Here is a 27,570-nt window from a genome sequence, read left to right on the forward strand (position 1 = left end):
ATGGGAGCATGGACCACCTGTAGCATCCTCTACAAACACCTTGAAGTCCACTAAATAGTGGGGGCATAGACCACCTGTAGCATCCTCTACAAACACCTTGAAGTCCACTAAATAATGGGGGCATAGACCACCTGTAGCATCCTCTACAAAACACCCAAACTCCACTAAATAATGGGGGCATAGACCACCTGTAGCATCCTCTACAAAACACCTGAACTCCACTAAATAATGGGGGCATGGACCACCTGTTGCATCCTCTACAAACACCAGAACTCCACTACATAATGGGAGCATGGACTACCTGTAGCATCTTCTATAAACACCAGCTGAGTCACAAAATATCATGTCGGAGATAGATGAAAGACGAAAGAAAACCATGACACAGTAAACAAATTAATGAATGCCAAAATCTTAGCCTGCCTTTTTATTTTGCTCACTTCCCCATCCTGTATTTTTAAACTCTTGCCTTTTAATTACAACCTCAACCTCTAAAATTAAATTGGTTGTTTCCTAACATATTGCTGGAACTAAAGTAAACTGACAGGTACACAGAAGAAAGACATACAAGAAGACCTTTTTTTTGTCTTGTCTTGTACAGCAGGTGACATTGGTTAGATCAGTCAGAAAGTTACTAACAGTACTTAACAGTGGCTAAATTTCTAAGGTACTTAAATACATGTGTTGAAATATTCCTTATGCCATAATAGGTTATGTTCAATAGCAGTTAACATTTTTTTCAATTTTAATACTAGTATCTGTAACTTACATATAAGCCATACTTACTATTTACTGACCATCACCCAATATATCTAGGTAATATTCATCAGTAGAAGTATACAAGCTTAAGATCCCCTGTGTTAAAGATAATCACATAGATAACAGGTACAGATCCAGAGATTTCAAAATGGGGGCTGAAGTTAAGGCTATTTTTGCCCAGAAATAAACCAAACTATCAAAATTTGTATTCAAAATAGGGCAGTGTTCCAACCCCTGAAACCCACTGTATTATATAGGCCAACTTTTGAATGCATAAAGTACTTGTCATTTAAGGTAATAAATAACAAATATCAACTTGTTCTCACACAAATTTACAATGTCATGTCCATACTAGATGGTCTAACTACATCTTTAATATCATTTTTTGCATTGACAGTGTAGACAGCCATGCAATCACATCCCCTAATCTCAACCTTTCATTAAAAGAATTTTTGCAATACTAGTACTTCAAGTTCTTTGTTAAAAAAAAAGGAACATGTGGCCTATTTGAACTTTCTGTCATGGCATTATCTTTTAAAACTTGGAAAAAAAACACTTAAAATATGTATTCTCATAGACATTGGACAAATAATTTTGAGAACAGAGAAAACAATACCTAAAACTTCTACAGTTTTCACTGTATTATTGAATATAATCAAAACTTCACTTCAAAGGATTTACAATGAATATTACATATCTAAATACACAGTAACAATAAAAGAAAGATTATTTCTCTAATCCCTTTGAGAAACATGAAGTGTATTACTCAATGTAAAAGCTTAATTCTTACAATGCAAAGTAATTAAACTGGCACACATTAAGAAAGTTGGCAAAATACTGGTAACTAAAATTTTATCACCACTAGTTTATGAATACCTTAGAGGGGGTTGTTTCAATGCTGTTACTCAGAGAAGCCAAAAATCTCACATTCTCAGAGTTTTTTCTTAATTGACTTTTTTAGGTAGATTTTGGACCAACAGATGCCATAACACTCAAAATTTGTCAATTATAGTAATATTTTTGTACAGGACAGTTAAAAATAAAATTCAACCAACCAAGATATTGAAATATGATATCGGACAAAAAATTCATTGTAATAATTAACATCAGCCAAAGGTCTGTACAAAAGTACCTTTGATGTAGTGCTCAAACTTTATAACTTAAAAACTGAAAATATCTGCAACTCATTGTGTCATTGAAATGGCATTTAAATGAGAGTAAATCTATAGTAATCTCAGTGCTCTCTCTCAATAGTATTGTTATAACAATACAGAAATCAGTTAAGTGTAAAGTCATTATTATAATCTAGATTAATACCAAGTAACCTCCCCTTGGATGACTTGTAAAATGTTTAAATTCTCCAGAATATTAAAGTTTGTACCACTTAGTTATTGTTACAATGTACCATGAAAGAACTAATGTCGCATCATAGGCAGATCCACAGGGGTCCTGAGAACCTCCTCATGTTTGAGAAGTTTTGTTGATTAAATAGTAAAAATTGAAAATCACTGGCATGGCCACCCTTAGGCCATCAGTGTCCCATGTTGAGAATCCACAACTGAAGATGGAATTCAATAGAAATAGTTATCTAAATACTATCGTCCAAATCATTATTACTGTATTAATTATCGTCCAAATCATTATTAGTGTATTAATTATCGACCAATTCATTATTACTGTATTAATTATCGACCAATTCATTATTACTGTATTACATTTGTTATATCAGTCCTACTATATAAAATAAACATTAAAAGTACATTTGTAGAGGTTATACTATATACCTCACAGTACAATAAAGGCATCATTTCAACACAAATATTGTACAATTTGATGATTAAACATGTGAGACAATACAGTAAAATTTCCAATTATGCAACTTACCAATCTTTTTTTACCACTTTTACATAACTCTTCACATCTACATATGTTTTCTCAGAAAATTGAAGCTAAATGTTATGAACAATGACCTCCTGGTTAAACAAGGTTTGACAATTTGTCCATGTCATCAACCCTTAGGTACGATTTATTGTAACTGAAAATAAATATAATGTGTATGGATAGACAAATAAGCTATGAATTAAATATGTCTTCATCATTTTTTATCATGTCAGATGATGGGTCTACTCCCACTAAGGCTCATATTTCAAGAATTATGGGTTGTTATTGTGATCAAGTCCATCTATTTCGAAGCAAAAATCATGTCACACCAAAATATTGATATTTTAAATGTTTTTATCCAATGAGTCTGAGTTATTGATACATTGAATATTTCATTGTCTGCAAAATTTTATAGCAAATGTAGTAAATTAAACCAAGAACACTAAAACCATTCCAATTCTTTAAAAAAAAATGTTACCAGCAATGTGAGGGGAAAAATTGTGTTTTATTCTCAGCTGGTAATAGTTTTAACAGTATATTTGTAGAAAAAATTGTTGAGGCAAAAATATCATTTTTTTATGTACAGTTGATCGTTGAAGGGGGCATAACTCAAATCAATATATGACATTAAGTTATTCAAGCATAAGTCAGCTCTGTCGGTAAATTTCTATCCACATGTACTTTTTTGTGTGGACGTTAAATAAAATTTACCTTTTTATGATGTTATACTGTTTAAACTTAGTGTACCGTTTGAGCATTAAAATATAAGAAAATATATTTTGAAGGGTAGGGGGAATGGAGGAACGAAATATTTTCCCCAAATTTGTCAAATCCATGGTAGAATAAAATGCTCCATAAGGCACAGCTTGCCATCACCACAGAGGTTAAACTCTGAACAGTTGGGGCAAGTAGGGACATAGTCAAAGATTGCTCCGATTTCCGTGGGGGCCCAGCTTGTCTGGAAAAAAAAACGTTGGCAGTCAGAGCAATCTCGGATAGCATGGACACACCAATCAAGCTTGATAGAGCTCTGAGTTTTGCTTATGGTTTAATATTTGACACAGGAAATAAGCGTCATTAAACACAACCCAAAAAATCAATCCCTGCCTACCTTGGATTGCTTGTATGTTCCCATCAAAAAGCACAACATCCCAACATCAACCCCATGCTTCTTTTTTTGTGGTATGCCAACCTTATGGAATAATTATGTACATAAAGATCCTTATACTTATACTTGTGATTGTCTGGACATGAAATGTGTACAAAAGACGATGACTGCTTGATACCATTATACGACCGCTAATTTCTTACCTATAAAAATGCAGTAGCTTTGGAATATACCCAGAACAACTTCGCTCGATGAGTCGATTTGAGTATTCTAGCTATATATGGTGTTTTCTTATGTTTCATTAAATTCTACAAAACGGAAGGTGATTCATGATTGGATAGCATGTACCTTTTAGTAGTTTACAAGACCTGTATCAATGATCTGAACAGGTTACCAACTAGAGGCTTTAGGAACCAAAATGGCTTCATTGAACTTAAATTGTTTATAGGCATTATCAGGTAATTATATATAGTCTTCCAACAGGTCTTTCAATGAAAATTAATTTGGTACATAAAACTGTAAGAATTGGTCAATGACTCCCATTTGATGAATAATTATGAGAATGACATGAAGAACAAGAGCATGGGTCGCTCTCCTGGCTTGAAGAGCTACATTCTATTTTTGTAAAAGTGGCCATGTATTTTTCTGGATAAAAAATCCCAAAATTCATTTTGTATAGGATATCTCAAGAATCAACTTTCATTGAATTCTGAGATGATTTTTCGAACTACATGTAATAACATCAAAAATATTTTTAAAAAAAGGGTAATAACTCCAACATGGGTAATAACGGATTTTCACCAAAAAAAATTATCGCAGATATATCCCCTTATGCTGAACACTTTCATCCTTTTTGTAAGAAATTTGTCTAAACATATTGTTCTTGAGATATACGAGATATACGAGATATAAAAATGCTGTCTGATCCCCATGTTTCATTTTTCAGTAACGACAGTTCCACAAATAAAATATTGGTCATTTTCAATTAGTGCAGGATACCCTGAATAAGGAACAATCATACTAGCTTCCATTGAATTCTGTTCTTTTTAAGAATAGTTTAGAAAAATATGTTTTCAACGACGAACGCCAAGTGATGGTAATAGGCTCACATGGCCTACGAAACTTCAAATCCCAAATGGACTAATACCCCGCAGCCTGTTGAACCCTATGGTGGATAGACTTTGACACACAGTTTGTTGCCACTTACAAAACACTGAACTCCAAACCACAGTCGATAGTATTATATTTGTTGTTGTCAACATAATGACAGAAAATGACTGCAAATTTACTTGACCGACAGTCTGCACATCCCAATATGGTAATTAAACGTCCCATTAAAGCATTTTTTTTATTTATTGGTTTACGGATTTTTGACAGAGAAAAAAAAACAAAAAATAAAGTGGGAACCAGAAAAACATGTCTACTATTTATATCTTACATAAAAACCCTTTTTTTTTTAATTTTCAAAGATTCCATTATCTTACCCGACACTTTTGAAGTGGGATTATAATCTAACTGTACATATGTACCTACACATCATTATGAACACAAATTTTCATTCCAATTTTTTAAGTGTCAAATAAAATTCAATGTGCAATACTTTAACTATGTTGATTTTCATTATTCTTGTATCTTTAGCATTCCTTACAGTAAGATATAGTTGGGTTTAAAATAAAGGTGGTAAAAAGTAGCTAAAACGTTTAGTTAAAACAAGGATTTGTATATAGTTTATTCAACTCCTTCGTTAAAATCAAAGTGGAAAGATTTAAAACAGGGTTAACGTTGGTCAACAACATGTAGTTTTAATTTATCATAGAGCACTGCTTTGGTCTAAACAAGTTGTGTTACAGATGGGATTAGTGGAAAGTCAATATCGAAAAAAAAACTACAAAATACAGGAAAAATTCAGTATGCAGACGGATTTCATTAAATGAAAACTTTCATATAACAATTACACTGAAAGAGTACAAAAACTTTTTTTAAGAAAAACTTTTAAACAAATTAAATTTACTTATGGTTTTCCAGTTGAAAAAATTCACTAAAATCTAGTAATTTGTTGTTATTTGGAAGACATTAAAACTTGTCTTTTAATCAATTTAGATCGAAGATCAGAATTGATATAGCAGTCGCCAGATCCTTTACATTTGTAAAGCCTGATAGCATAAGCAATTATCTTGCACTACCGCAGGAAAATAGTCCCATTGGCTGACCTCATCAAGGTTCAAATGCAGATAGTTGGCTCCACTTTATAGGTATTTCTAATACATCATAATTAATTCGATGCTATTTCAGCCAATAAACAAACCCAATAAACAAATTTTACTACGAACTAAATATGCTGATTAATTTGGTTTGAATTGACAATGATTCAATTAAAAGTAGTTGACATCTAACCTCTTATCAGTACCTGTTTATTTCTATGCGTTTACCCGAATAAACCAATCGTTCACTGTCGATATATTCAAGTTGCCTATAAATGTTTTCTTTTTAGTTAAAGGCACCAAGGTGTTGAATATATACATCCTTCTAGACGCATAATAAACCTTTTGATGTTTAACTAGAAATGAAAACCCTGCGAGATTATAAATAGGCATCGTTCATAGAAATGAAATATAAAGAGGTATGCTGAGTACCAATTGGAAGAGCTGTTTTCAGATATTTCATGCGGGTTCTGGCGGATCCACACACTAAGTATTTACAAAAATGTGGCAGTGGTTCCGATCAAGAAACTTGTATAAAGAAAGAGGTTCCAGACAGGGAATACACGTCCTGCTCCAGGCTATTAAGTGCCGCTCATTTTTGCCATTCTTTTAACAAAAGGGCCGTATAACCCCCGAAACCATCCTGATGTATCCCAAATTATATCGGGTATTTTTATTACGGTTACCGCCTCGTGACATCAGAAGCCCGAATATGACAAATAAAAATAAACTTTGCTTAGACGATGGCATAGGAATTTCGAAATGCATTTCTCGGAAATTATGTCAGTCTGTGGTCTGGTGATATTGCTTTTGAAATAATCATTCTAATGTATGTCTCTGGAACTAGGTGCCGAGAAACTAAGCGCTTTTACATGACACATAGTGTCTATGCGACAACTTGTAGCACTACGGCTATAAAGCGTAACAACTGAGAAATGTAGCTAGTGGAGAGGGACATGCATATTAGGACATGTTTATTTCAATGATGAATGATCTGCGTGATGAAAACAGATTTGTTCAACGCGTCATAGTTTTCCATGTCTACCTTGGACTTGACTTTTTATGAGCAACTCGGCGGGTGTTTCTAGAAAAGCAGAGGACGCTTACCCTACCGGTGCACCTGGTCCATGCTCCTAGTTTTTAGTGGAGTTGCTATTTACTTTAGTTACTTTGTATGTATGATTTTAGTTACTCTATGTTCTTTGTTGTGTATGTCTGCTTTCCATGTCTGGTCTTTGTCCCTGGAATACATTCTTTTGATTACCGATATATCCTTGGTTCCCTTGATTACTCTTTCATTTAAGTGGTGAAATTTATGCAGCCATTTTCGTTTGATCTTCTCACGGAATCCACTTTATAAGTTGTTGAATGAACAAAACTAGAAGCAGGCATTGTCCTTAACTTTATTTCAAAAAGTAGACGTTACAATTTCAAACTTGTCAATTTTCTGTAGTGGGTGGTACTCCAGCAATGCTAGTTTGTCTGGCAAGCTATTTTCTGACTTGGTGCCATCCTAACCTCGAGCATCTGACATGTTGAAGGCCACCGCTAATGTGAATTAGCTTAACGTGTTACTTTAAGTCTCTTATTTACATGAAAGAAGTTTAACCTACCGGAAATCGAGCGATAAAAATCCTAAATATTTGTTAAATACACAGAAAACATTTGTAATGAGGACAGTTGTCAAAATGACCAGCAATTTTGAATTAAGTCCGTATTTTACAGAATACAGTATGTTTTTGACAAAGAGAACTTTAAGTTGGTAAAGGCAATTCTCTGGTCAATTAGATATGTTCGTTTCGCAAATTCTAAAATCCGTAATTTTATCAACGGGAATTACACACTCGTCAAGTATGAAGTTCATTTAAACTGCTTTTACAATGGGTTTCCAGGATTGCTGGATTTTCTCATCATGTAGGTCACTTGTTTTCTTCAGTTTAGTCACCTTTCGCCATGTTATGGTAAAGAAACTGTAAACCGTTTTAAATGGCTAATAGTTAAACTATAATTTTGCCGATTTCAAAGAACGGCGGAACGAGCATTATGCAATACGGCGCTCGGAAGAGGTTGGGTATGGAGGAACGGAATTTCTACCTCTTACGTTGTAAGATTATAGTGGGTGGCAGTAAAAATAATTGGAAAACTGAAATTTCAATTCTATTTTCTTTATCCTAGCTGGAAAAAATCGTGTCGGCTGATTATTAAACAAGAGGCTCCCAGGAGCCTAAATTGCTCGCCTGTTAAAGTTTGTCTTTCAATGGTAATTTAACAAGATGTCCAACAATTTTGACTGAAGACTTTGGTAGGACTTACCACAAGGATCATTTCAGCAAATCTATCTATTATAGGTTTTAAGATATTTGCTGAAAACTAAAAAAAAAAAAAATCTTTCATGGGCAACAACTCTTACAAGGAGTCGCCTGACAACTTTGATCCCTGAAGTCTTTTGAAGACCTTACAAGGATCATTTCAGCAATTGGAAGAGTTTGGCTATACCTAACGGTTTTGAGATATATGCAAAAAACAGCTGTCGGACCCCTATGTTCTATTTTTAGTAATGGGGGCCATGTTTTTTTTTGATGGATCAAAAATCCCCACATCAGTTCCATGCAGGATATCACAAGGAACATTCATATCAATTTTGGTTTCAATTGGTCAAGTAGTGTCAGAGGAGATTTTTGGAAGAAATAACATTAAAAATAGCAAAAATTGTTGAAAAAGGGCAAGAACTCCCAACATGGCTTAATGGATCAATACCAAAACTTGATCAGATAGATCTTGTCATGCTGAACACTTTTACTCTACGTCAGAATTTAGCCAAACCTACAGGATTTGGAGATATATGCGAAAAACAGTAGCTAGTTGAGAGGGACATGCATATTAGGACATGTTTATTTCGATGATCTGCGTGATGAAAAGATTTGTTCAACGCATCATAGTTTTCTGTGTCTACCTTGGACTTGACTTTTTATGAGCAACTCAGCGGGTGTTTCAGTTTTTCATTTAGTTTCATAACCCCATGTTTAGGAGGAATTGTGGACAACGCGCAAGGCCAAGCACACAAGTTAAATAGCCGCCATTTCTACAATTTGTCTGACTTAATTCTTTACAGTATACATATCTCCCAGTCTCAACAATGCCACAATCTGCTGAAAAAAATTAGGACAGACGGGGTGAAACCTATATACCCTCCAAACTTACATCAAGTTATTATTGGAGAAATCCATTAATGTATAAACTTTTAAAATATTATCTGAAAAATGTTAATTTGGTAAATTATGTTTGCTAAAAAATTGTATCAGTAATATGGTCATTGGTATGTTAGTAGAGAATTTTTTTTATATTATTCATGCTCTACAACTTGTTCTCTTTAACTTATCTGTGTGGTATATGCTGTGAATTTTGTTATGTGTACTATGTATACCTATTAACTGTAATGCCTTTGGGAAAATAAAGTATTTTAAGAATTAACTAGAGGCTCTATAAAGACTGACCACCCAACTGGAGAATAAGAAATCATGTGATCATTTAAACAAAAGGTTTAGAAACATCATTCCTGCCATACACTGAACCATGAAAAGGCAGATATGGGCTAAAATGTGTTCCCTACAGAGGTTAAATAGCAACTTTAGATTGGCCACAGCCACCCAAAAAGTGGATCCTTTACATGTAAAGGGCATTAAGGTCAATTAACCTGTTAATATTTTTTTAAATATTGATGACTCCACAAATGACCATCTCCAAAATGATCCTGGCATTACTTTTGCTCAGTATTTTCTACTTAAAATCAATCTGCAGAAAGAGACAGCTAGAAATACTGAAAAGGCATTTATAACACAACCTTTTCAAAACATCACTTTATTGCTTAGTTCTTATTTCTTTGACCTGAAGTAATCATTCAACACATCCAGTGCTTGTGATTCTTTACCATAATCCTGAAAAAGAGATTTAAAATACTAATTAGCACATTATAATTATTGATAATTAACTTTTACAAGGCTTAATCTAACATGTAAGTTGGTACATGGTTAAAAAAGCACATCCTAGTTAAAGCCCAATTCAACCAAATGCTTCAATCAGTGCGGCTCGATATGACTGCTGAGAACGAACACTGAAAAGTTAACAAGTATGGACACAACATTAATGCAGAGGTTGAATGCTGAACACTTGGGCAAAGTATGGACATACCATTCACGCTTGAAAAGATCTGCAATGTGATTCTGCGTAAATATTCAATAATGGTTCCAGTTAACACTTGGTGCCTTTCCTTCAAAATTCTCAACAACTAGCCCTAATGTAAGAGGACTTTATAGGATTCAACTCGCAACCCAAAAAATCAGTATCAGTTTTACTTTTGTGGAATTGCACCTTGTGGTACAATTTCGAAGTGACCCATTGACTAATAAGTTTTTGTCAAGATATAATGAAAATGCTTGTTACTGGCTCTGAATTCCTTACTGGTTCAATTTTTGATTGGTTAAATAGGAAATGAAAATTGCAAAACTGTTGGCTTAAAGGAGACAGGACACAAAAATTTATTTTTTCAGTTTTTAGTTTATTTGATTTATTACACCTAATATACATGTATATAATCAAAATGCTCCTTGCAGTCAATTACATCGTTTAATTGAAGATAAATTGATTTAAAAGACGATGACCCAAGCCATACAAATTCAATTAGCCATGTGGTCACATGACCCTGTTATGGCATTGGTCCTCAATTTCATAGATCGAGTGGTTGAAATGTGCTAAACTTCTGCATTTTTTACATGATTTCTACAATTGAGAGTGAAAATATTGAAAGTTTTGGTTTGTTAGCAAGTATAGCGGTAATTAATAAACAATATTACCTGGTATTTCGAAATACAATAAAAAAATTGTTACCTTTAAATTTGGTTGCAATTGGCCATTTAGATAACACTTTAACTGATTATAATTTGAGCCGCCTGCGAATGTGTAATGACATACCGTAAATAGGTACAAATTTGCATATTAAAGGATCAACAACTCTGGAACACTCGATAATGTCTTACCACTAAAAAAGAGTTTTCTTAACCTATCTTCTGGAGTTCGTTTATATATTTTAATGTTTTTATTAACATTTTCGTATTCATTCATAAAGGATAGTGACATTGATAGTTTGATCACCAGTTTGAATGTTTGAGTGACAGCTTTCATTGATTGCAGTTTACCCAAAATTTTTAATGAAAGCAATCAAACTGAACTAAACAAATCTAATGAAACGCACTGTTAATGAACATTTTTTCTTTAAAAATGCTTATATAAGTTGAAGTGGATGATAGGTAGAGGCTGGCCGTTTCTTGAAAAAAAAAAAAAAAATATATTGACTTAGAGTCTGGAAAATATGGTGCTTACAGTTGTATCAATTTAAAACACATCGAGAAGAAAATGATGAACAATGTCAGAAATATCAAACTATTACATGTATGAAGACTAGGCTACCCACAGTGAGACAACACAGAAATATTTCTTCATGTTCTGTCATGAAAGATTTAACTTTGTACATACAGTAAATCAAATTCATATTCTAAGATTTAAACTGTTCCGATCTCCATTTCATCCTTTTCTTACGGAACGTTACTCCTGACAAAGGTACCAGTAACAAGGAGTGTAACATAGTCACTGCAAGTCCAGAAGATAATACGAACATGTTGGTTTTTTATTGGTTTTTGATAATTTTATTTGATAACCCGTAAGGGTTTTGTGCTGAAGCTTCATTGTGTTCTAAATCTTTTTTGCTTAAATTAAATTTTTTAACTGACCCATATAAAAATATTGTCTATCAGAAAAGCTCCCTTTAACTCGCCTAGGGTCACCTATTATACACTGTGTATTGTGTCAAATTCTCCATGTAAATTGTAAATTTATTTCAAAATCCGCAAGACAAAAGAAATTCAATTATATTACAATTATTATCGAAGTCATATACCTACGTCGACACCTGTGTCATGGGTAACTGAACCATGTGAAGATAAAAGAAGCCACCCACGCTATCTCTTGGTCATAATTAAGTCTACTGGGCTTGTTTATTAATATAAATGAGTGGTACAGAGAGAATGATACACAGTGTGTCACTATTTTAGTTGTACCCTACAGTTCAAATCCTAGAAATACTGTGCAAAGCAGTTGTGTATTCACCACAAGGGAACGTATGCCTAACAAAAATGAAAAGCTGACAGAAAACAAGAAGAACTTTTGTCTTCTTACTTTCTGAACACTATCATTGTACCAATACACAGATCAGTGGACCACTCTGCATTATATATACAAGCTATTTTCTAAGATTTATTAATTTTTTCAGGCACATGTATACATTTTTCATGTACCAAAATGGAGATTGAGAACCAATGATGTAGCACTTCTATATGTGGTAATAGGGCTTTACTCTGAGTTCCATTCATGCATATTAATTAGGTCGTTGGGAAACACAAATAAATCATTCTAACTTTATTTACCTGATGAGAAAACATCTGTTACACTCGTATCTAAACATACTATATATGTTTATAAAATGATATTTTTTGTGTCGCGTCTCCTTCAAGACTACATTAACATATTTGATACCGAAGATAATATTACCTTAACAACAACACAACTGCAGCCAACCACTTTTCTGGCTTTTCCTTCTCTATCAATCTTGCATAATCCAGCCCATTCACCTAGTTTCTTACTGTCGTCAACCTGTTAATTAAAAAAATATATAAATACATAAAAAAAACCCATTGCTAATCACATTAACAAGGTAAGACCAAATTAAAAAATATTCTAGATTCTCATCCTCTCCAGACTCAATTTTTTACACTCCTTGAATTTCTTATATTTTGATCTTCTCCCAATTTAGGTACAAAATTCGCCCATCTGCCTCTTATTTTGAAAGATATTGGATGAGAATTAAGAATTTTTTTTTATGATGGTGTAAGAATCGCAATTTTTACTTAAGCAAATTTTAATTAAAAAAAATTATTTAACTATCGAATACAAAAATCTACCTTTTTTACAATTTAATGCACTCAAGCAACAGACCAGTAGTAGTAGAAGGAACTTCTGATGTGCTTGAATAGGATTTTTACATTCACATTATGGTTAACCTCAGAAAGGCAAGAAATCCATTGTATCCACATCATCTTTCAGAAGAGGGAGCATGGAAGTCTCTCATCATAGGATAACAAGTGTTTCTATTACACCATTTGGTTTTTGGCTATGAGTGTACACAAGTAAAAATCAATACACAAAATGGATGAGTGGGAAAGACGAATAAGATCAGTATTGTGGTAAAATAAAGACTGAACATTAAATATTCTTTTACTCAACATATTTCCGCTGTTAAAGGTAGAAGATGAAGACATACTTCCTAAAACTGACATTTACAATTTAATATTGGGATTAACAGTGCCAGTCTGGCTGTTCAAATGTTGGTGTCAGCCTCGTGTCAATTATCAAGCTATTGACATTTTCAGGCTGACAATTTTAGTTCATAGGCGAGATCTCATCTGAAGTTGGAACCCTTCCCAGCAGTTAAAAATTTAGTAAAACAATCTGACTTCAAGGAGAGAATACACGGTATATAAAATGCTCTACAGGGCACAGCTTGAAATGACTGCAGAGGTCGAACCCTGCACAGTTGAGACCATTCAAACTTGACACCTCTTCGAATTCAGATTACAGTTAGACATTTGACACAGGATCAATTTTAACAAGAACCAAAACCTTCAAATTAATTCCGAACTTCATGTGGTAATATGGCAACTTGTGGAAAAATTTCAAAGAGATCCATTCCCTTTCACTCAAATTACTGTCCAGAAATCAGGAAAAAACTTGTTTCTGGTCCCTTATTCTTACTTAGTTCAAGTCACCTCATCAATCCCACTCTTCCATTCGTGATGTGGCACCTTGTAAAATTTTTATGAAGTTCATTCCCCAGATTCTATTCCAGTCTTTCTTTAGTGGTATGGCACCTTGTAATACAATTTCAAAGAGATTTCTTCACTAATAATCAAGTTATTGGACATCACAAAACTACATATTTTTGGCCTCTTATTTCTGAAACGTTAAAGTCTTCACCCCAAAAATCGAAACTAGTCAGACCATTGTGGTATAGATTATAATGAAACCATAGCATAGACATTCCTATGTTTATGTGGTTAAATTCTTTAATATGCTTGTTTTAGACCCATTTATGGCCCCATATTCTATAACATTTGGGGTCATGACCCCAAAAAACAATACCAATCTTCTTTTTTTGTGGTTTGTAAGCTTGTTGTAAAGCTTTGTTAATGAGCCAATCTAATGAACAACAACATGGACTACCATATTTACCTTTATTTGACAAACTAATTTTGGTGCCTAGGGAACCATATCAGACCCTAGACACTGAAACTAAATTGACATTAAGTCCAGAAGGTGTTGTTGTTCACTAGATAGGTACATTTTTTTTAAAGATTACTGAAATAACCACAGAATATCTGGGTATCAACCAGGGGTTTCATTATTATTTGACAATGTGGGTACCTTTCATTTTGTAGCAGGTACTTTTCATCATATACTTTTATAAACATACAGGGTTCATACACCTTTTTTGTTCCAATTTTACAGGACTTTTCAAGTATTTTTTTTAATATTCCATACCCAAAACCATACCTGCCAACTTTTGAAAATCCCCATAGGGGTTTTTCAGGCAAGGTGGGTGAAAGGACAATTTTGCGACATATTTAGCAAGCTGTATGGGTTTTACTATTGTAATGTATGAATAAGACAACCACTCCAGTAATACACAGCCTTTTTCAGTTGAACAGAATGTGGACACAATGTAATGAATTGATGTTTGTTAGCCCCTTTTTGTGGTGGATTCCTCAGAACCTAACTGAAATGCTGAAGTTTAAATTCTAAAAAATAAATGAGAAAACATTTTGTCTTTCTACTATCATGAAATGCATTGTGCACATCATCCCTACAAATACATCATGAGGAACCTCAATTTTCAATTATAGGAATGGATTGATCACAGACCTCATCATAGTCACACCAGCATGTATCAATTCATTTTCACTTAGAAAGACTTAACTCCTTTCCCTCACCAGCTGAAACTTGGATAAATTATTCTTTTCATTAAGTGCATACTATGAGGTGCAGTATATGAGAAAATGTAACAAAAATTCAATAATGCAGCTACCTAATTTCAAAATCATGAAAATTTACAATAAATAGTATTTCTTTTAGCTAATGCAAACAAAACTTTCAGGAAATGTACTGTACTGTTGAAATAACTAAACATTACTGAAAGTTGTAAGGGAGGTAACTCATTTTGTATAAACACCCGTAAATTTATAATTTGCTTACACGGTTCTACAAATTCAGACCTGTTAAATTGACAATATTTGACAAATTAATTATGCAGTAGAAGTTATTGAGAAAAGAAATTGATTGGCTGTTCATAAAATAGTGGTAGATCCAATCCATATTCATTTTCTAATTGTCAATCATCGATACCCCTGATCAGCCGATTGGTCCTCTGGGATTATTTACTGGTCATCAGACAGCAATTAACCGCTTTTGTCAAATTTATGATCTAATCCAAAAAATGTTATTGAAACACAAATTTAGGGGTTTGAATTACGATTTTTCTATGTAATTTTGACAAAATCAGGTTTTGGGATGAATTTGATTTGAAAAATCCTGTTAGCTGGACAAATGGTCAAAATCGTGAAAAACATGCTTAAATCGTTTAAGTTGGCAGGTATGCAAAACCTCAAACAATTGTGCATCTTTTTTTATAAATTTTTCACTTATTGTAGGCATATTTATGTATGCCAAAGGTTTTGAACACATTCATAGAGCTGGTCTGTGTTACCATGACTTCTAACAGGAGCAAAATCTAAGCTTTTACCTGAATTAGACTGCTTTGTTAAATCACCAGTTAAATCTGGTTCCCTTTATGACATTCACAAACGGAAACCAGTCCCTGTACACTTACAGATTATTCTCCCTTGACTTACCTTCACAAACACGAGAAAAAGACTGTAGATTTTATTTCAACACTTAATAAAACAATATGTCATTTGAATAAAATTCCATGACTTTTCAAGGCCTTTAATTTTCAAATAAAATTCCATGACTTTTCAAGGATTTAAGGACCTGTACAAACCCATAACATATATGAAATTTCAAAATTCAGGAGGTACCTTCCAGTAGCTTAGAGTAAAAGTACCTGGTACCACCTCTTAATGAAAGGACTGATCAACCCCTGGACTTCTGTAGAAACAACATATATCAGGTGTTAGTTCACTTTTTAGTTTTTTAATTTTATTAAGACCAACCAATACTCAAATATCGCACAAAAACAAAGTGTCTATAAACAATAACAGTGTCATAGCAATAAGCAGCTGCAAATTTTTAGCGGTCATATAAAAATACCAATAAAATGTGCTAGGGTAGGAAGGGTAACCTTAAACTGACATATTTTTATCTTGGCTCTATCATGTTTCACTTTCCATATAGTAAACAAGTAAAAAACCTCTCAAAAGATTTTCTTAAACTTGGAAAGCAAGCATTGTTGGTGGAAAATTGATTTTTATTGGAAACTTTCCTATAGAGTTTTCAAGAATCCAATAATCCTTGAAAATAATGTTTCCTGAAAATCATTCCTCACCTTCAGTAGATTTATGCCATGTTCAGTACAAAGAGCCTCAACCAGTTTGACGTAGGCTGGTTCATCACAGTTGTTTGCCAAGATGCACAAGTGAGCTTGACGTCTAAAATAAAACAACAAAATGAACATATAACTAAAAATCAACTTGCTACAGTGAAGCACAACAAACCTTGATAATAGAAACACTTTTAGGTCGGTCTCGAAAAAGAAACTTTAGTGTACTTTCCTATTCCTAACAATTCATCTGTAGCACATTGAATGCACAAAAACCAAGTGTCTACAGTGTTCAAAAATAATTCTTATCTAATATTCAATGAAAGGATTATAAACAGCAGAGATTATTTTTCAATGGGAAGCATGTAACCAATCATCCTAACAAATTTTCTGTGATCATATAAAAATAAAAGGATTTTACCACCTGCCAACCTCTTTTCATCCAATGTAACTTGGTAACTCAATTGGTTTTCTTGGCCTAACAGAAACCAGTTCACATTTATATAGATCAGTGCTCATCTGGCCAATAGCCTGAAGGCTAGTAAAAATTGATTAGGGCTAGTGAAATGATGTTAACTTTTCTTGTTTCAGGCTAGTTGAATCCTATACAATCCTCTATTATTCGGGCTAGTTGTTGAAAATTTTGAAGGAAAGGACTGGAAGGTTCATACTATTGACTTTAAACAAACCCTGTTATAAGATCAGCTTTTAAAAAGAGACTGTGATACTATGATTACTGCCCAAATTTTTTTAGTAATATTCAATGAAAGATTATAAACAGCAGATTTGTTCCTAAAACAGCAGGGACTATTTTTCAAGGCAGCATGTAACCAATGATCTTATCAAATTTGACAACAGTCCATCTCATGAAGTAATCTGATTCAGTAGTCATTTTCATTTATCACTTAATTGATATTTGGAAAAATAAAATACTTGTAGTACATTTTCATGACCATACTTGTCAAGAGCCTTTGCACATTCATGAAGGCCTCTGGCTAACCCATCGTGAATCAGTGATGTTTTGAGAACTTCTTGTAGGGCTGTAAATACATCCATGCTTCCTCCTGCAGCCATAGGGACATCATCTCTGTTAATAATATCAAAAGTTCAGTTGTCATTGCAAGTTTTCTTTTTACATGTACATACATGTCTTCAGTCCTCGACGTTAGCCACTAGCCCGAAGCCCGGGGCTAGTAAAATCAGCCTCGGGCTAGTACAGTTTAAATGTCCGTAGCCCGACCAGGCTAGTCAGATTCGAGTTGTGAGGGTGTAAGATTAAAGTGTTTCAATGACCTACAGTACGTTGTGTTTTCATTCTGTCCGAAATATAATTACAAAGTTATGACAATGTCACTATTGTTCATTTTTGTCATTATTTACTTTCGCAACCTTTTGTCCTTTCGTGTCAAATCATTCCGAGTTAAACCTGATGATATCTGAAAACCAGGCGTTAATTAAAAACAGCAATATGCCACGTTTATTTTATGTTAGAGTTACTATAAAAAATAATGATTAAAAGTAAAACTAATTAAAAACTAATCGATTTATATAATAAAATCTTTCACAAATACTTGTAGGACAACATAATATTTAGTTGTCAAATTAAAATTACTGTGGTTCTTATTTTGATTTGTGGGTCGTTGTTGTCCGTCGATAGTTTTCGGTATTGAAATTTTAGCAATGTCAATCGAACTCCTCGGATAATTTGCATGTCATTTTTCATTGATAAATTCTCTATTTTTTTTCTGAATTTTTCGGGCTACCAAAAATTCAAACTTGCTAGCCCAAAGGGCTACTGGACAAAAAATTTGAAGGCAAGGACTGTTTTTCACAACCAAGTTTTCAAAAGGTTTCTGTGCAACTGATATCTAAGGAAAATTCTCAGTGGAACTTTTAGACAACTTCCAGACAATAATACAATGTATATACTACCCATATAGTTAGAAATTTCACTCCAATGTTTAAATTAACCTGAAAGTAACTTATTGATTTCAAGTAATCTATAGTCATTTCAGAGTCACCAATAAAAAGTGCATTGAAAATACTGTCACAGATTAATCACAAAAATTGCCTTCATTTTTTAAAAACTCACATTTAGATTAAAACCTTGTGTTATTCACACATCATATATGACTCTAGTACAAACAAATCAATGTAAATAAAACATTCCTATTTAATGATAAAAATTATCTTACCCTTCCGTATCCGATGCCATGTTAGGTTCTGGAGACGGACGTCCTTCTACAAAAAAATCAAACAAGTTGATCTAATAATAGAGCATGACTCTGTGGTTGCACAATATTTTTTACATGACATAGTACAAGCAACTTCAAATGTTAGAATTTCTCTCAGATTTGAATGAAATTTACTGAACTAGGTGTTTTAGGGTTGACTTTACTCGAGTGCGACAAGAAAGGTTGTATAAAACCAACAACCCGAAATTGGCAAAAATTAAAAGCTAATAGACGGCTTCTTAAAAAATACAATGCTAAAATATGGTTTTAAAAAGCAGAAGAACAAAATTGTTAGGTGAATTGAAAGTGATCTGAACATACTGCCGTCCTTAAACTTTACCTTGAATGTTTGTCTATTTGATTAATATAATTGTTCAGGAGACAAATTTCTTGCTCGCTTACTTAAACCTATATTATAATTCATTCTAAAAATAAAAGACTGTGCGAGTAAATACTATTGAAGAGTGGGGCCTAGAAGAGAAAGGAAACACCACCAAGATGCTGAAAGCAAATTTCATGGTCAGTTGGAACTGGTTAGAAAGACCCCCACAAGTTATTCACTGTTGCGGGGTACTTGATGGACAGGCAATGCTTACAAGAGATGAGGAGTGAACTTTGACATGGAACATTAAATTGTATACATTTACAAAAAAAAGGAAAGGCAACAGGTCACCAGATCTGATTTTAGACACTGCAACGTCATGCTGAACTTTTCAGGATTACCACTGAAGTAGTAGTTAAAATTACAATTGCCAATGCCAGGGAGTTGTAGTTTAAACATATTTTATCCAGAAATAGTTCGATTACAATAAATTATGAAACATAATAGTAATAAGACAGGGATTCAGAAACAAGCATAGCTTATACTAAGTCCGTCTCCTTAAAAGAATGACAATTTGGTTCGCACATATGTTCTATTACATGCTCACATGTTGAAGAATATAATATGTAGCGAGAAGAAAAAGTATTTAGGAAAAAAAAAGATGAAATGCTTTAATAGGCAATTGATTATAGTAAGGTGTTCACAAAATGTTTACTGTCTACTGTATACTTTCGCACATTTGTAAATATATATATATTTTGTTCTCAAGTTAGAGCATCCGATCCATGAAGTAAAATTTTGGGAGTTAACAGGATTGGTAAATGTAACGACAATAAGCATGTCTGACAAATGGCTGAATATTTGTTACAGTGAAGAAGATAATGGGCTGACATTTCAGATTGAAGACATGTTCAATATGGGTTACCACAAGATTTCACGAAAATAAATGAGCATTCAAAGAACTACTATCCATATGTAGTCGTGCATGGAGCACCTGACCGATTCTACTGCTGATATAGAAGTATGTTGGGCATTTTACGTTCGGAACTTTCAAATAGTTCTTGAACATTTCTAACGACAAGGCCTTACGAATGTCGAGAGGCAAGTTCTTTCATTTGACACTTGAAGGTCAAAAGTAACCAGAATAGATATTGGTTCTCGTACATATTTTAGCCATGTTGTTTGAATGTCGAGTAAAACGATGATGCAGGTCCAAAACCGTGTTTGCTATCAAGTTAAAAAGGTAGTCAGGAGTACAGTCGACTCCACTTAATCGCATATCGCTTTATTGCATATTTCGGTTATTAGCATAATTTTCTCCTGCACAAAACCATTTCCTATTATTCTATTAGGGAAAAAAATCGCTCATTTGCATAGGCCTTGCAGGTGCATTTCGGTTTATTGCATAGAGAATTTTGCCTCATCGAGGTAAAGACAGGGTTTCCCAAATCCTATTTTAAGCCTTCGGGTCATAAATATGTCAATCATATTTATTGTTGTAAAAACTAGGTTATCATCAATCAGGAGGTGTTAATAATGGATTGAAAACATAATGGACATAAAAGACAATTTAAATGATTTCTAATTGCATTAAAATAAACAAGCACCTAGGTCAACAATGACTTCTGACGACATGCCAAACATCACCTTATGATGCGGCTTGGGTTCGGCTTGGGATATTTTTTGTCCCTATTTAAATTCTTCCGACTACAAATGATTATCAATGTAAATTTAATTTTCTTTAATGAGCTGAACAGTTTTTAGTGAGATTGGGTTACTAGGCATAAATATCAACCGAAAATTAAAAGTCCTCATTCATTCAGTACAATGTCTAATGAAATTCAACTACCCTAAGGTGCCCCATACTATCCACACTTCATAGGAATATATTGAGGTCAATGACACGTATAATACACAACTATCAGTGTACAATGGTGATTGAACAGAGGAATAAAAACGCACAGACCATTTCAAAAGCCCAGAAACTGCAAACATTGATGAATATTATACTGAATCCTGTCTGAAATATGAAATATGGGATTTTCTTTCATAGAAAGGTCAGGAAATTACTTGACTATTTATAGATGAGAAACACGTGGTTTGACTTATAACTACACACGACGTAAAGAAGGTCAACAAACAAGATAAACACAATATATATTATTATTTATTGATAAAAGAACAATACAATGTGAAGGTCTATAACAATTAAATACCAGATCAGAAATGTTGAACAGTGATATCCCTGGTTGATCCACAGTATCGTCGTCTTACCTGAACTCACACTTCCGGTAAAATCGTAATTTCGGTTATAAGAATAGCCCGGTTATTTGCATAATTTTTACTGGCAAATAGGCTATGCAATTAAGCGGAATCTACTGTATTCTTATGCACCATTTTATGAATCATCACAAGTTCATGATTCTTTCTATGATCTGCTAGCTTTTCCCACCCGTTACTATACACATGGCCTCAATTTGCACTCCCAACTTTTTCAGACAAATATTCTATATTGTTGTCCCAAATGATGTCGCCATTTACCATTAGTGGTCTAATGTAAAAGAAATACATTTTTTGGGTGTAAATCTATCAAGAACTAATCTCAAGCGACGAAGTGCATTTACATGGGTAAACGGTTTTTTGACAATTTAGTCGATGTGATTATGCCACGATCCGTTATCTGAAAACGTTACACCCAAATCCTTATGGCTTGTCACTTCCAGTATATCGTGATCGTTCATCTTTAATACTGGATGTACCACTCATGTAGACTTGAGCGAAATAAGCATCGTCTCGGTTTTCTGTGGATTAAATTTTACAAGCCAAGTAGTAGCCAACTGGTGAATTTTATCGAGGTCATTATTTAAGATATTTGTAGCAGGCAAATCGACAGTCACAAAGAGGCTTGTATCGTCAGCAAATAACCTAACAGTCACATTTATGTCTACAACAATGTCATTTATAAATATATCTAATAACAGAGGTCCTAAAATCGAACCCTGTGGTACACCAGCATTTATGGCTATCCATTCGGAGAGACCCCAATTCATACAAACGCGCTGAGTTCTACCACTCAAATAACTCTTAAACCAATCCAACAGTTTTCCCAAAATACCGTGGTTCATTAGTTTAAATAAAAGACCAGTGGCCATACACGACTGAATGTGTAGCTTGTCATAAATACTAGTCTGATTTCCTTCCCACTATACAAAGCCTTGCCAAAAGTATTTGTTACATCAATTGGCTGGTTTATAGCCAATCACCTCGCATAAATCCAGATTGGTGAGCAGTTATAACATTGTGGTGCGAGAGGAAGTTTTTTTTGATTAATTTTTAGGGAACATTTCAAAATATCCATAGAAACAAGATGGCGGATAAACAAATGTTCAGTGCAAAATTCTCGTAGAAAAAATAAATATGGAATTATTTCGATCTTGGATGTAAGAACGACAAATAATTGTATGAAAGTTGTATACTCGGCGTCACATAAATAACATACTGTTAAAATTTGAATAAAAATATTTTCTACGACTTTATTGACACCTACCGTCGTTTAAATTGTCTTAAATGACTTGCTCATTCGTTTAGCCAAACGGCTTCTCCCTGAACAAGTCGCTTTTAGCTTAAATCATGCGTAACAAATCCTTACGGGAAAATCCCATACTAATATCCGCCATGTCGGTTTCTACGGGACGATTTATTTACAAACGAAGTTCGTAAGTTCCCGTCGAACTCCGGTGACAATCGTCTGCTTGATTAACTTCTCGGTATTGTACGTTGTTCGCGTAAAATAAATCCGAGATATCCGAAATAACGCCGAAATGCATTCTGGGTTCTTCGGTTTTTGGACAAACCATTTAAACGTAAACAACATCTCCTAGCAACCCGATCACTGTAAACATGGCCGACTTTTTACAATGTAAATATTGGCACCTAGAATTAAAATCTGACCGGAATTTAACGATTCAATGTTTAGGGAGAAGCCGTTTGGCTAAACGAATGAGCAAGTCATTTAAGACAATTTAAACGACGGTAGGTCTCAATAAAGTCGCAGAAAATATTTTTATTCAAATTTTAGCAGTATGTTATTTATGTGACGCCGAGTATAGTACAGAACGACATGAATTAAATGGCAATTTTTTTAAAGGAACTTACGAGTAACTTAAAAGATAATTAAAAAAAACTGCAAACAGGCCGAGGTGAATTCTAGTATAGACACACCGTTCCATACACTTCAAAATAATGTTAAACAGCGAGATCGGTCTGTAGTTTTTAACCTCATAAGCATTTCCATTATTAAAAACCTAAGTAAAGTTTGCTTTTTTCCAAATCTGTTGTAAATATAGCATTAGTCAACAACAAATTAAAGAGTCTACATAACTGCATTTAGTTGTAAATGAGTTGTATAGAGTAACACTACAAAATACATGCATTAAATTCCAATATAGTTTCAATTTTCTGTGTACTCCACACAAGTCTTCACTAAACTACAGGTAGGACATCTTGAAACTTGAAAAATCATTACACTGCTCAGCTGAGCCTTAGACCTAAGAGCAGTGAACAACTCATTCACAACATACCCTAGGGACTGCCTGATTTACACATTGGCAGTAGATAGTTATATTTGGTGCACGTCTGCATTCACAATTTTTTACATTAAATTTCACTCTAGAATGAAAACAAGTAGGACATCTTTGATGCTGTGATGCATTGAAGTTGCACTTCAAAAACTGATCAAAATCGGGGCTTTTTTCAGGGGTATTAGAAACCAAGTACTGAGTGACCAGAAGTTCAATATAGACCACCACTTCATACCGGTTCGACGGCCAAAATACCCTACAGAACGATGATAAACGAAATGAGAAATGTGTATCAAAGAATATTTTTCTATTCGCAAAGGGGAAATTGACAAGTTACGATATGTGTTAATGGATGTCACTCGATTTTTAACGCGATGCTTACAATGATGTCCAATGTGATCAAGTTCTTCGTAAAAAAGGAAGTTGTCTTGGTCTTCCGGTTTGTCCAAATGAATACGAGGTAGATTTCATGAAATCAGAGGCAGATTTCCTGTTACTTTTTACATCACATGTAGCCAGGCTTTGGCCTGAGCACTCTTCTTATTATCATGTAAGGAGAGTTCGCCAATCTCATTAGTGATGTCATATTCACTAATTTGCAATTTTGTTTCTGTAAAATGTTTCGTTTAGATAAAATAATTCATATTTTGTATGTGAATTTATAAGTCTTTTACTTGAAAAATAAATATGTAGTGATATTTATATATAAACCTCTATTTTCGTATAAAATTATAATCTAATTCTTATGCACATATAGTCTAATTACTGAATATTTATTTTAAAATTCCTTGGATAAAAAAATAGTAGCAATTATGGGAACCAAAAGAATTTTTCAATTATCTTTAAAAATGAAAAAAAAATATGATGATTTAAACTTGATGCCCCATACCACTTAATGGATTTTTTGCTAACCAAAACCAAATCACAGGTAAGTGATGACATCACGAAGAACTCTCCTGTATACTTGTATTGTTTACAGTTTGTACATGTTTTACCCGATAGTTATCCTAAAATATAGGAACACCCAATGCGACGGGGTACTCCCTATATATGGGATGTGCATTTTTAAGGATCCATTCGTCAGAAATTTTTACATAGATTTGGGTATCTTTTAAAGTCGCTAATATTCTTAGCGACTTCTTGCACTCGTAATGTCAGTATTGTACATACAGTTTATACTGACATTTTCATCCCTGTGGGGTTGTTGTCTCTCTGACATATACACCATACCTATTCTCGTGATGTTTGTATATGATTTGCATAATTTAATATTACTACACAAGCTTATGCTGCAGATAGGTGCCACAGAACCGTCATTTCTAGCTTCAGACAAAGATCACAATATACCTCGTAAATACCATACCATAGACCTGTAATTAAATTGTAGGTCTCTGACCATCCACATGTGTTCTACGTGTGTGTTTTTTACTTGCATGAGAGCGGGAAGTTTACATTAAAAGATGAAACGATCGGTTAGCAATATAGCTAAGGAACACCAAGTCTCCGAGTTGTTTTGATTGGGTCATCACGGTAAAGAAGTTATTTTAGATTTTAGAGCATATCGCAACTTCACTTCAGTTCGTACCACTCGAAGTTTGCTGATCTTATCCGAGAGACTTACTGTTGCTTTTCACAACCAAGATCAAAGCTAAACAGCTTTATTAGCTCACCTGGCCAAAGGCCATGCGAGCTTTTACCATCACTTGGCGTCCGTCGTCGTCGTCGTCGTCGTCGTCCGTCGTCGTGAACAATTTTTCAAAACTCTTCTCCTCTGACACTTTTAGAGCAATTGAAACCAAACTTAGTATGAATGTTCCTTTGGGTATTCTAACCCTTTTCCGGAAGCCTAGTTGTAAAAAGCCTTGCGCGATACAAAAAGGCTGCGTAGATACTGCAACCTCTGAAATAACGTATAAGTTGTGATATGAAAACTCCATACGCAGGTGCTGAAGGGGTGTTGCCACAGATGAAAAGAAAGTTGACAATTCTGAATGAAAAATCATCACGTTTGTCGTAAAGTTTGGTCAATAGTTTTCCTTTGCCATCGATTTCTAAGTGTAAGTTACTTTAATAGATAGAAAGAAACTTTTAACTTTTAATTGCTGAAATGATCCTTATGATAAGTCCTACCAAAGTCTTCTTGGGTCAAAATTGTTGGACAACTCCTTGTTACATTTATTAACCTTGAAAGACAAACTTTAACCAGTTGAGCGGTTAAGGGGGAGCATCTTGTTTACAGTCGGTACATATAAAAATAAAACCGGTATAATCTAATATATAAAGTTATATATAATATATAAAATGTCAAGTATATTCTCGAAAAAAGGAATACACTTATTTTGCTAGTAATGTATAATGTACGATGTCAGAAGATGTGAAATGGAAAAGAACATGAATATAACGGTAGATGTCAAAGAGACAACAACCCCACCGGGATGAAAATGTCAGCCAAAGGCTATCCACGGATATTATCGATCGTTATTCAAGCATATAGTCTTCCTAAAATCGACCTAAAATCGTCAAGTTTCAGCTCACTTTATATAATTTTTTTTTAATTAATTCTGAACTTAGTCCACACATATTTATGATGAAAATGAGTATATCACTGATTGATTGGAGTTAAACTAAGTAGAGCATTGGATTCGCCTGGATGTTAAAAGCAAGCCAAAAATCAGTTAGTATAGAATATTTGACGATACTTCAGTCTTTGATTTTACCAAAGTAGATACATATTTGGTACCATTTTATCCAATGATATCTGACAAATGTACGAATCATGAACACATCATGTTGAAGATGCTGTTTTTATATATTCTGTTTACTATCTTTTTCATAATTTGATAAACCTTAGAAATCAAAGATGTATTAGATACCTATATTTGAAGTAATAAATTGTTCGCATAGATATAGATATTGATTATTGCTTGACATAGATCTGGGTATTGATTGATTTCAAACTGCATAGATTTGGGTATGGTTGTACAAGCTACGCTGCCCCGTGCAGGTCCGGGTGTGAAAATAATAGGCCTGCAGCAGCGCTAAGCTTGTCGTAAAAGTCGAGTAAATAATGCTCAGAACGCTAGCCGGGGGCTAGGGCGCTCTGCCCACAGAGCAACTGGGATGTGTGCCCCAGGTGGTGGAATGGGGTACCCCTGGCGTGTTACATGCTGGGGTTGTCAGGCTATAATACGGAAAACCTGACCGCAAACCATAGTGGTGCAACGTGTTGGGAAAGATGCCAAGTTCCTCGCACGTTCAAAAACCCTACTGTGGTATTCTCCCGGAGTAAGAACCATAGGGCTCCGCCACAGGAGGCTAAATTGCCCGACCCTATCCACCTCTCCCTATTTCCAGTGGCAATCTAAATTTGTCGACCCCATTGTCCTTGTGTCCCATCCCTTTTTCATTTCATCATCATTTCATGTTCATTTTATCATCAATTTCATGTTCATCGTCTGAATATAGCTGAAATATTGCTGCTCGGACGTTAAACCCCAACAAACAAACAAACAAACAAGCTACGCTCATATAGATAAGGGTACTGCTTTCAATTAAAAAAAAATACACACATCGTCAAAATAAACCAGAGTAACCCAAGGGTCAAGACAACTTTTACCAGAGACTTTATATACATTCCCTACTTTAACCCACTGTACATTATACATTTAGGTTAGTTACTACAATGTTTAATGTATGTTGAGCGAAAGCTTTGAAATAATTCGATTCATTATTATGCTATTTTATTATTTTTAGTCATCATTCATTTACTATCGACTGACAGGACTTCTACAGACCTTACTTTACGGACGAGTTTAACTAACACGATAA

At 34.1% G+C, this 27,570-nt stretch overlaps 1 protein-coding gene across 1 annotated transcript; it reads right to left on the reverse strand.

Moving 5' to 3' along the window:
• Positions 1–9,788: 9,788 nt before the first annotated feature.
• On the reverse strand, positions 9,789–24,229 carry LOC148630197 (small ribosomal subunit protein eS12-like). The gene is made up of 6 exons (XM_088562868.1): positions 24,125–24,229; positions 18,802–18,847; positions 17,565–17,693; positions 16,613–16,715; positions 12,547–12,648; positions 9,789–9,881 (listed from the first exon to the last, which is right to left on the reverse strand). Exons 2-6 carry the CDS (start codon positions 18,819–18,821, stop codon positions 9,819–9,821), a joined length of 417 nt encoding a protein of 138 aa, XP_088418994.1. The 5' UTR covers positions 18,822–18,847; positions 24,125–24,229; the 3' UTR covers positions 9,789–9,818.
• Positions 24,230–27,570: the final 3,341 nt, after the last annotated feature.

The sequence above is a fragment of the Perna viridis genome, chromosome 1 (genome assembly GCF_037379345.1).
Source record: "Perna viridis isolate PV_CMFRI_1.1 ecotype Kerala chromosome 1, ASM3737934v1, whole genome shotgun sequence".
In the NCBI taxonomy this organism is placed as follows: Eukaryota; Metazoa; Mollusca; class Bivalvia; order Mytilida; family Mytilidae; genus Perna; species Perna viridis.

Bases quoted from the DNA above. Each gene is read 5' to 3' on its own strand.
- LOC148630197 (XM_088562868.1), bottom strand. From the start codon at position 18,821: ATGGCATCGGATACGGAAGG. The intron at 17,694-18,801 runs GTAAGATAATTT...TATTATTAACAG, and splicing joins ATGGCATCGGATACGGAAGG to AGATGATGTCCCTATGGCTG. The intron at 16,716-17,564 runs GTATGGTCATGA...GTTTTATTTTAG, and splicing joins TGTGCAAAGGCTCTTGACAA to ACGTCAAGCTCACTTGTGCA.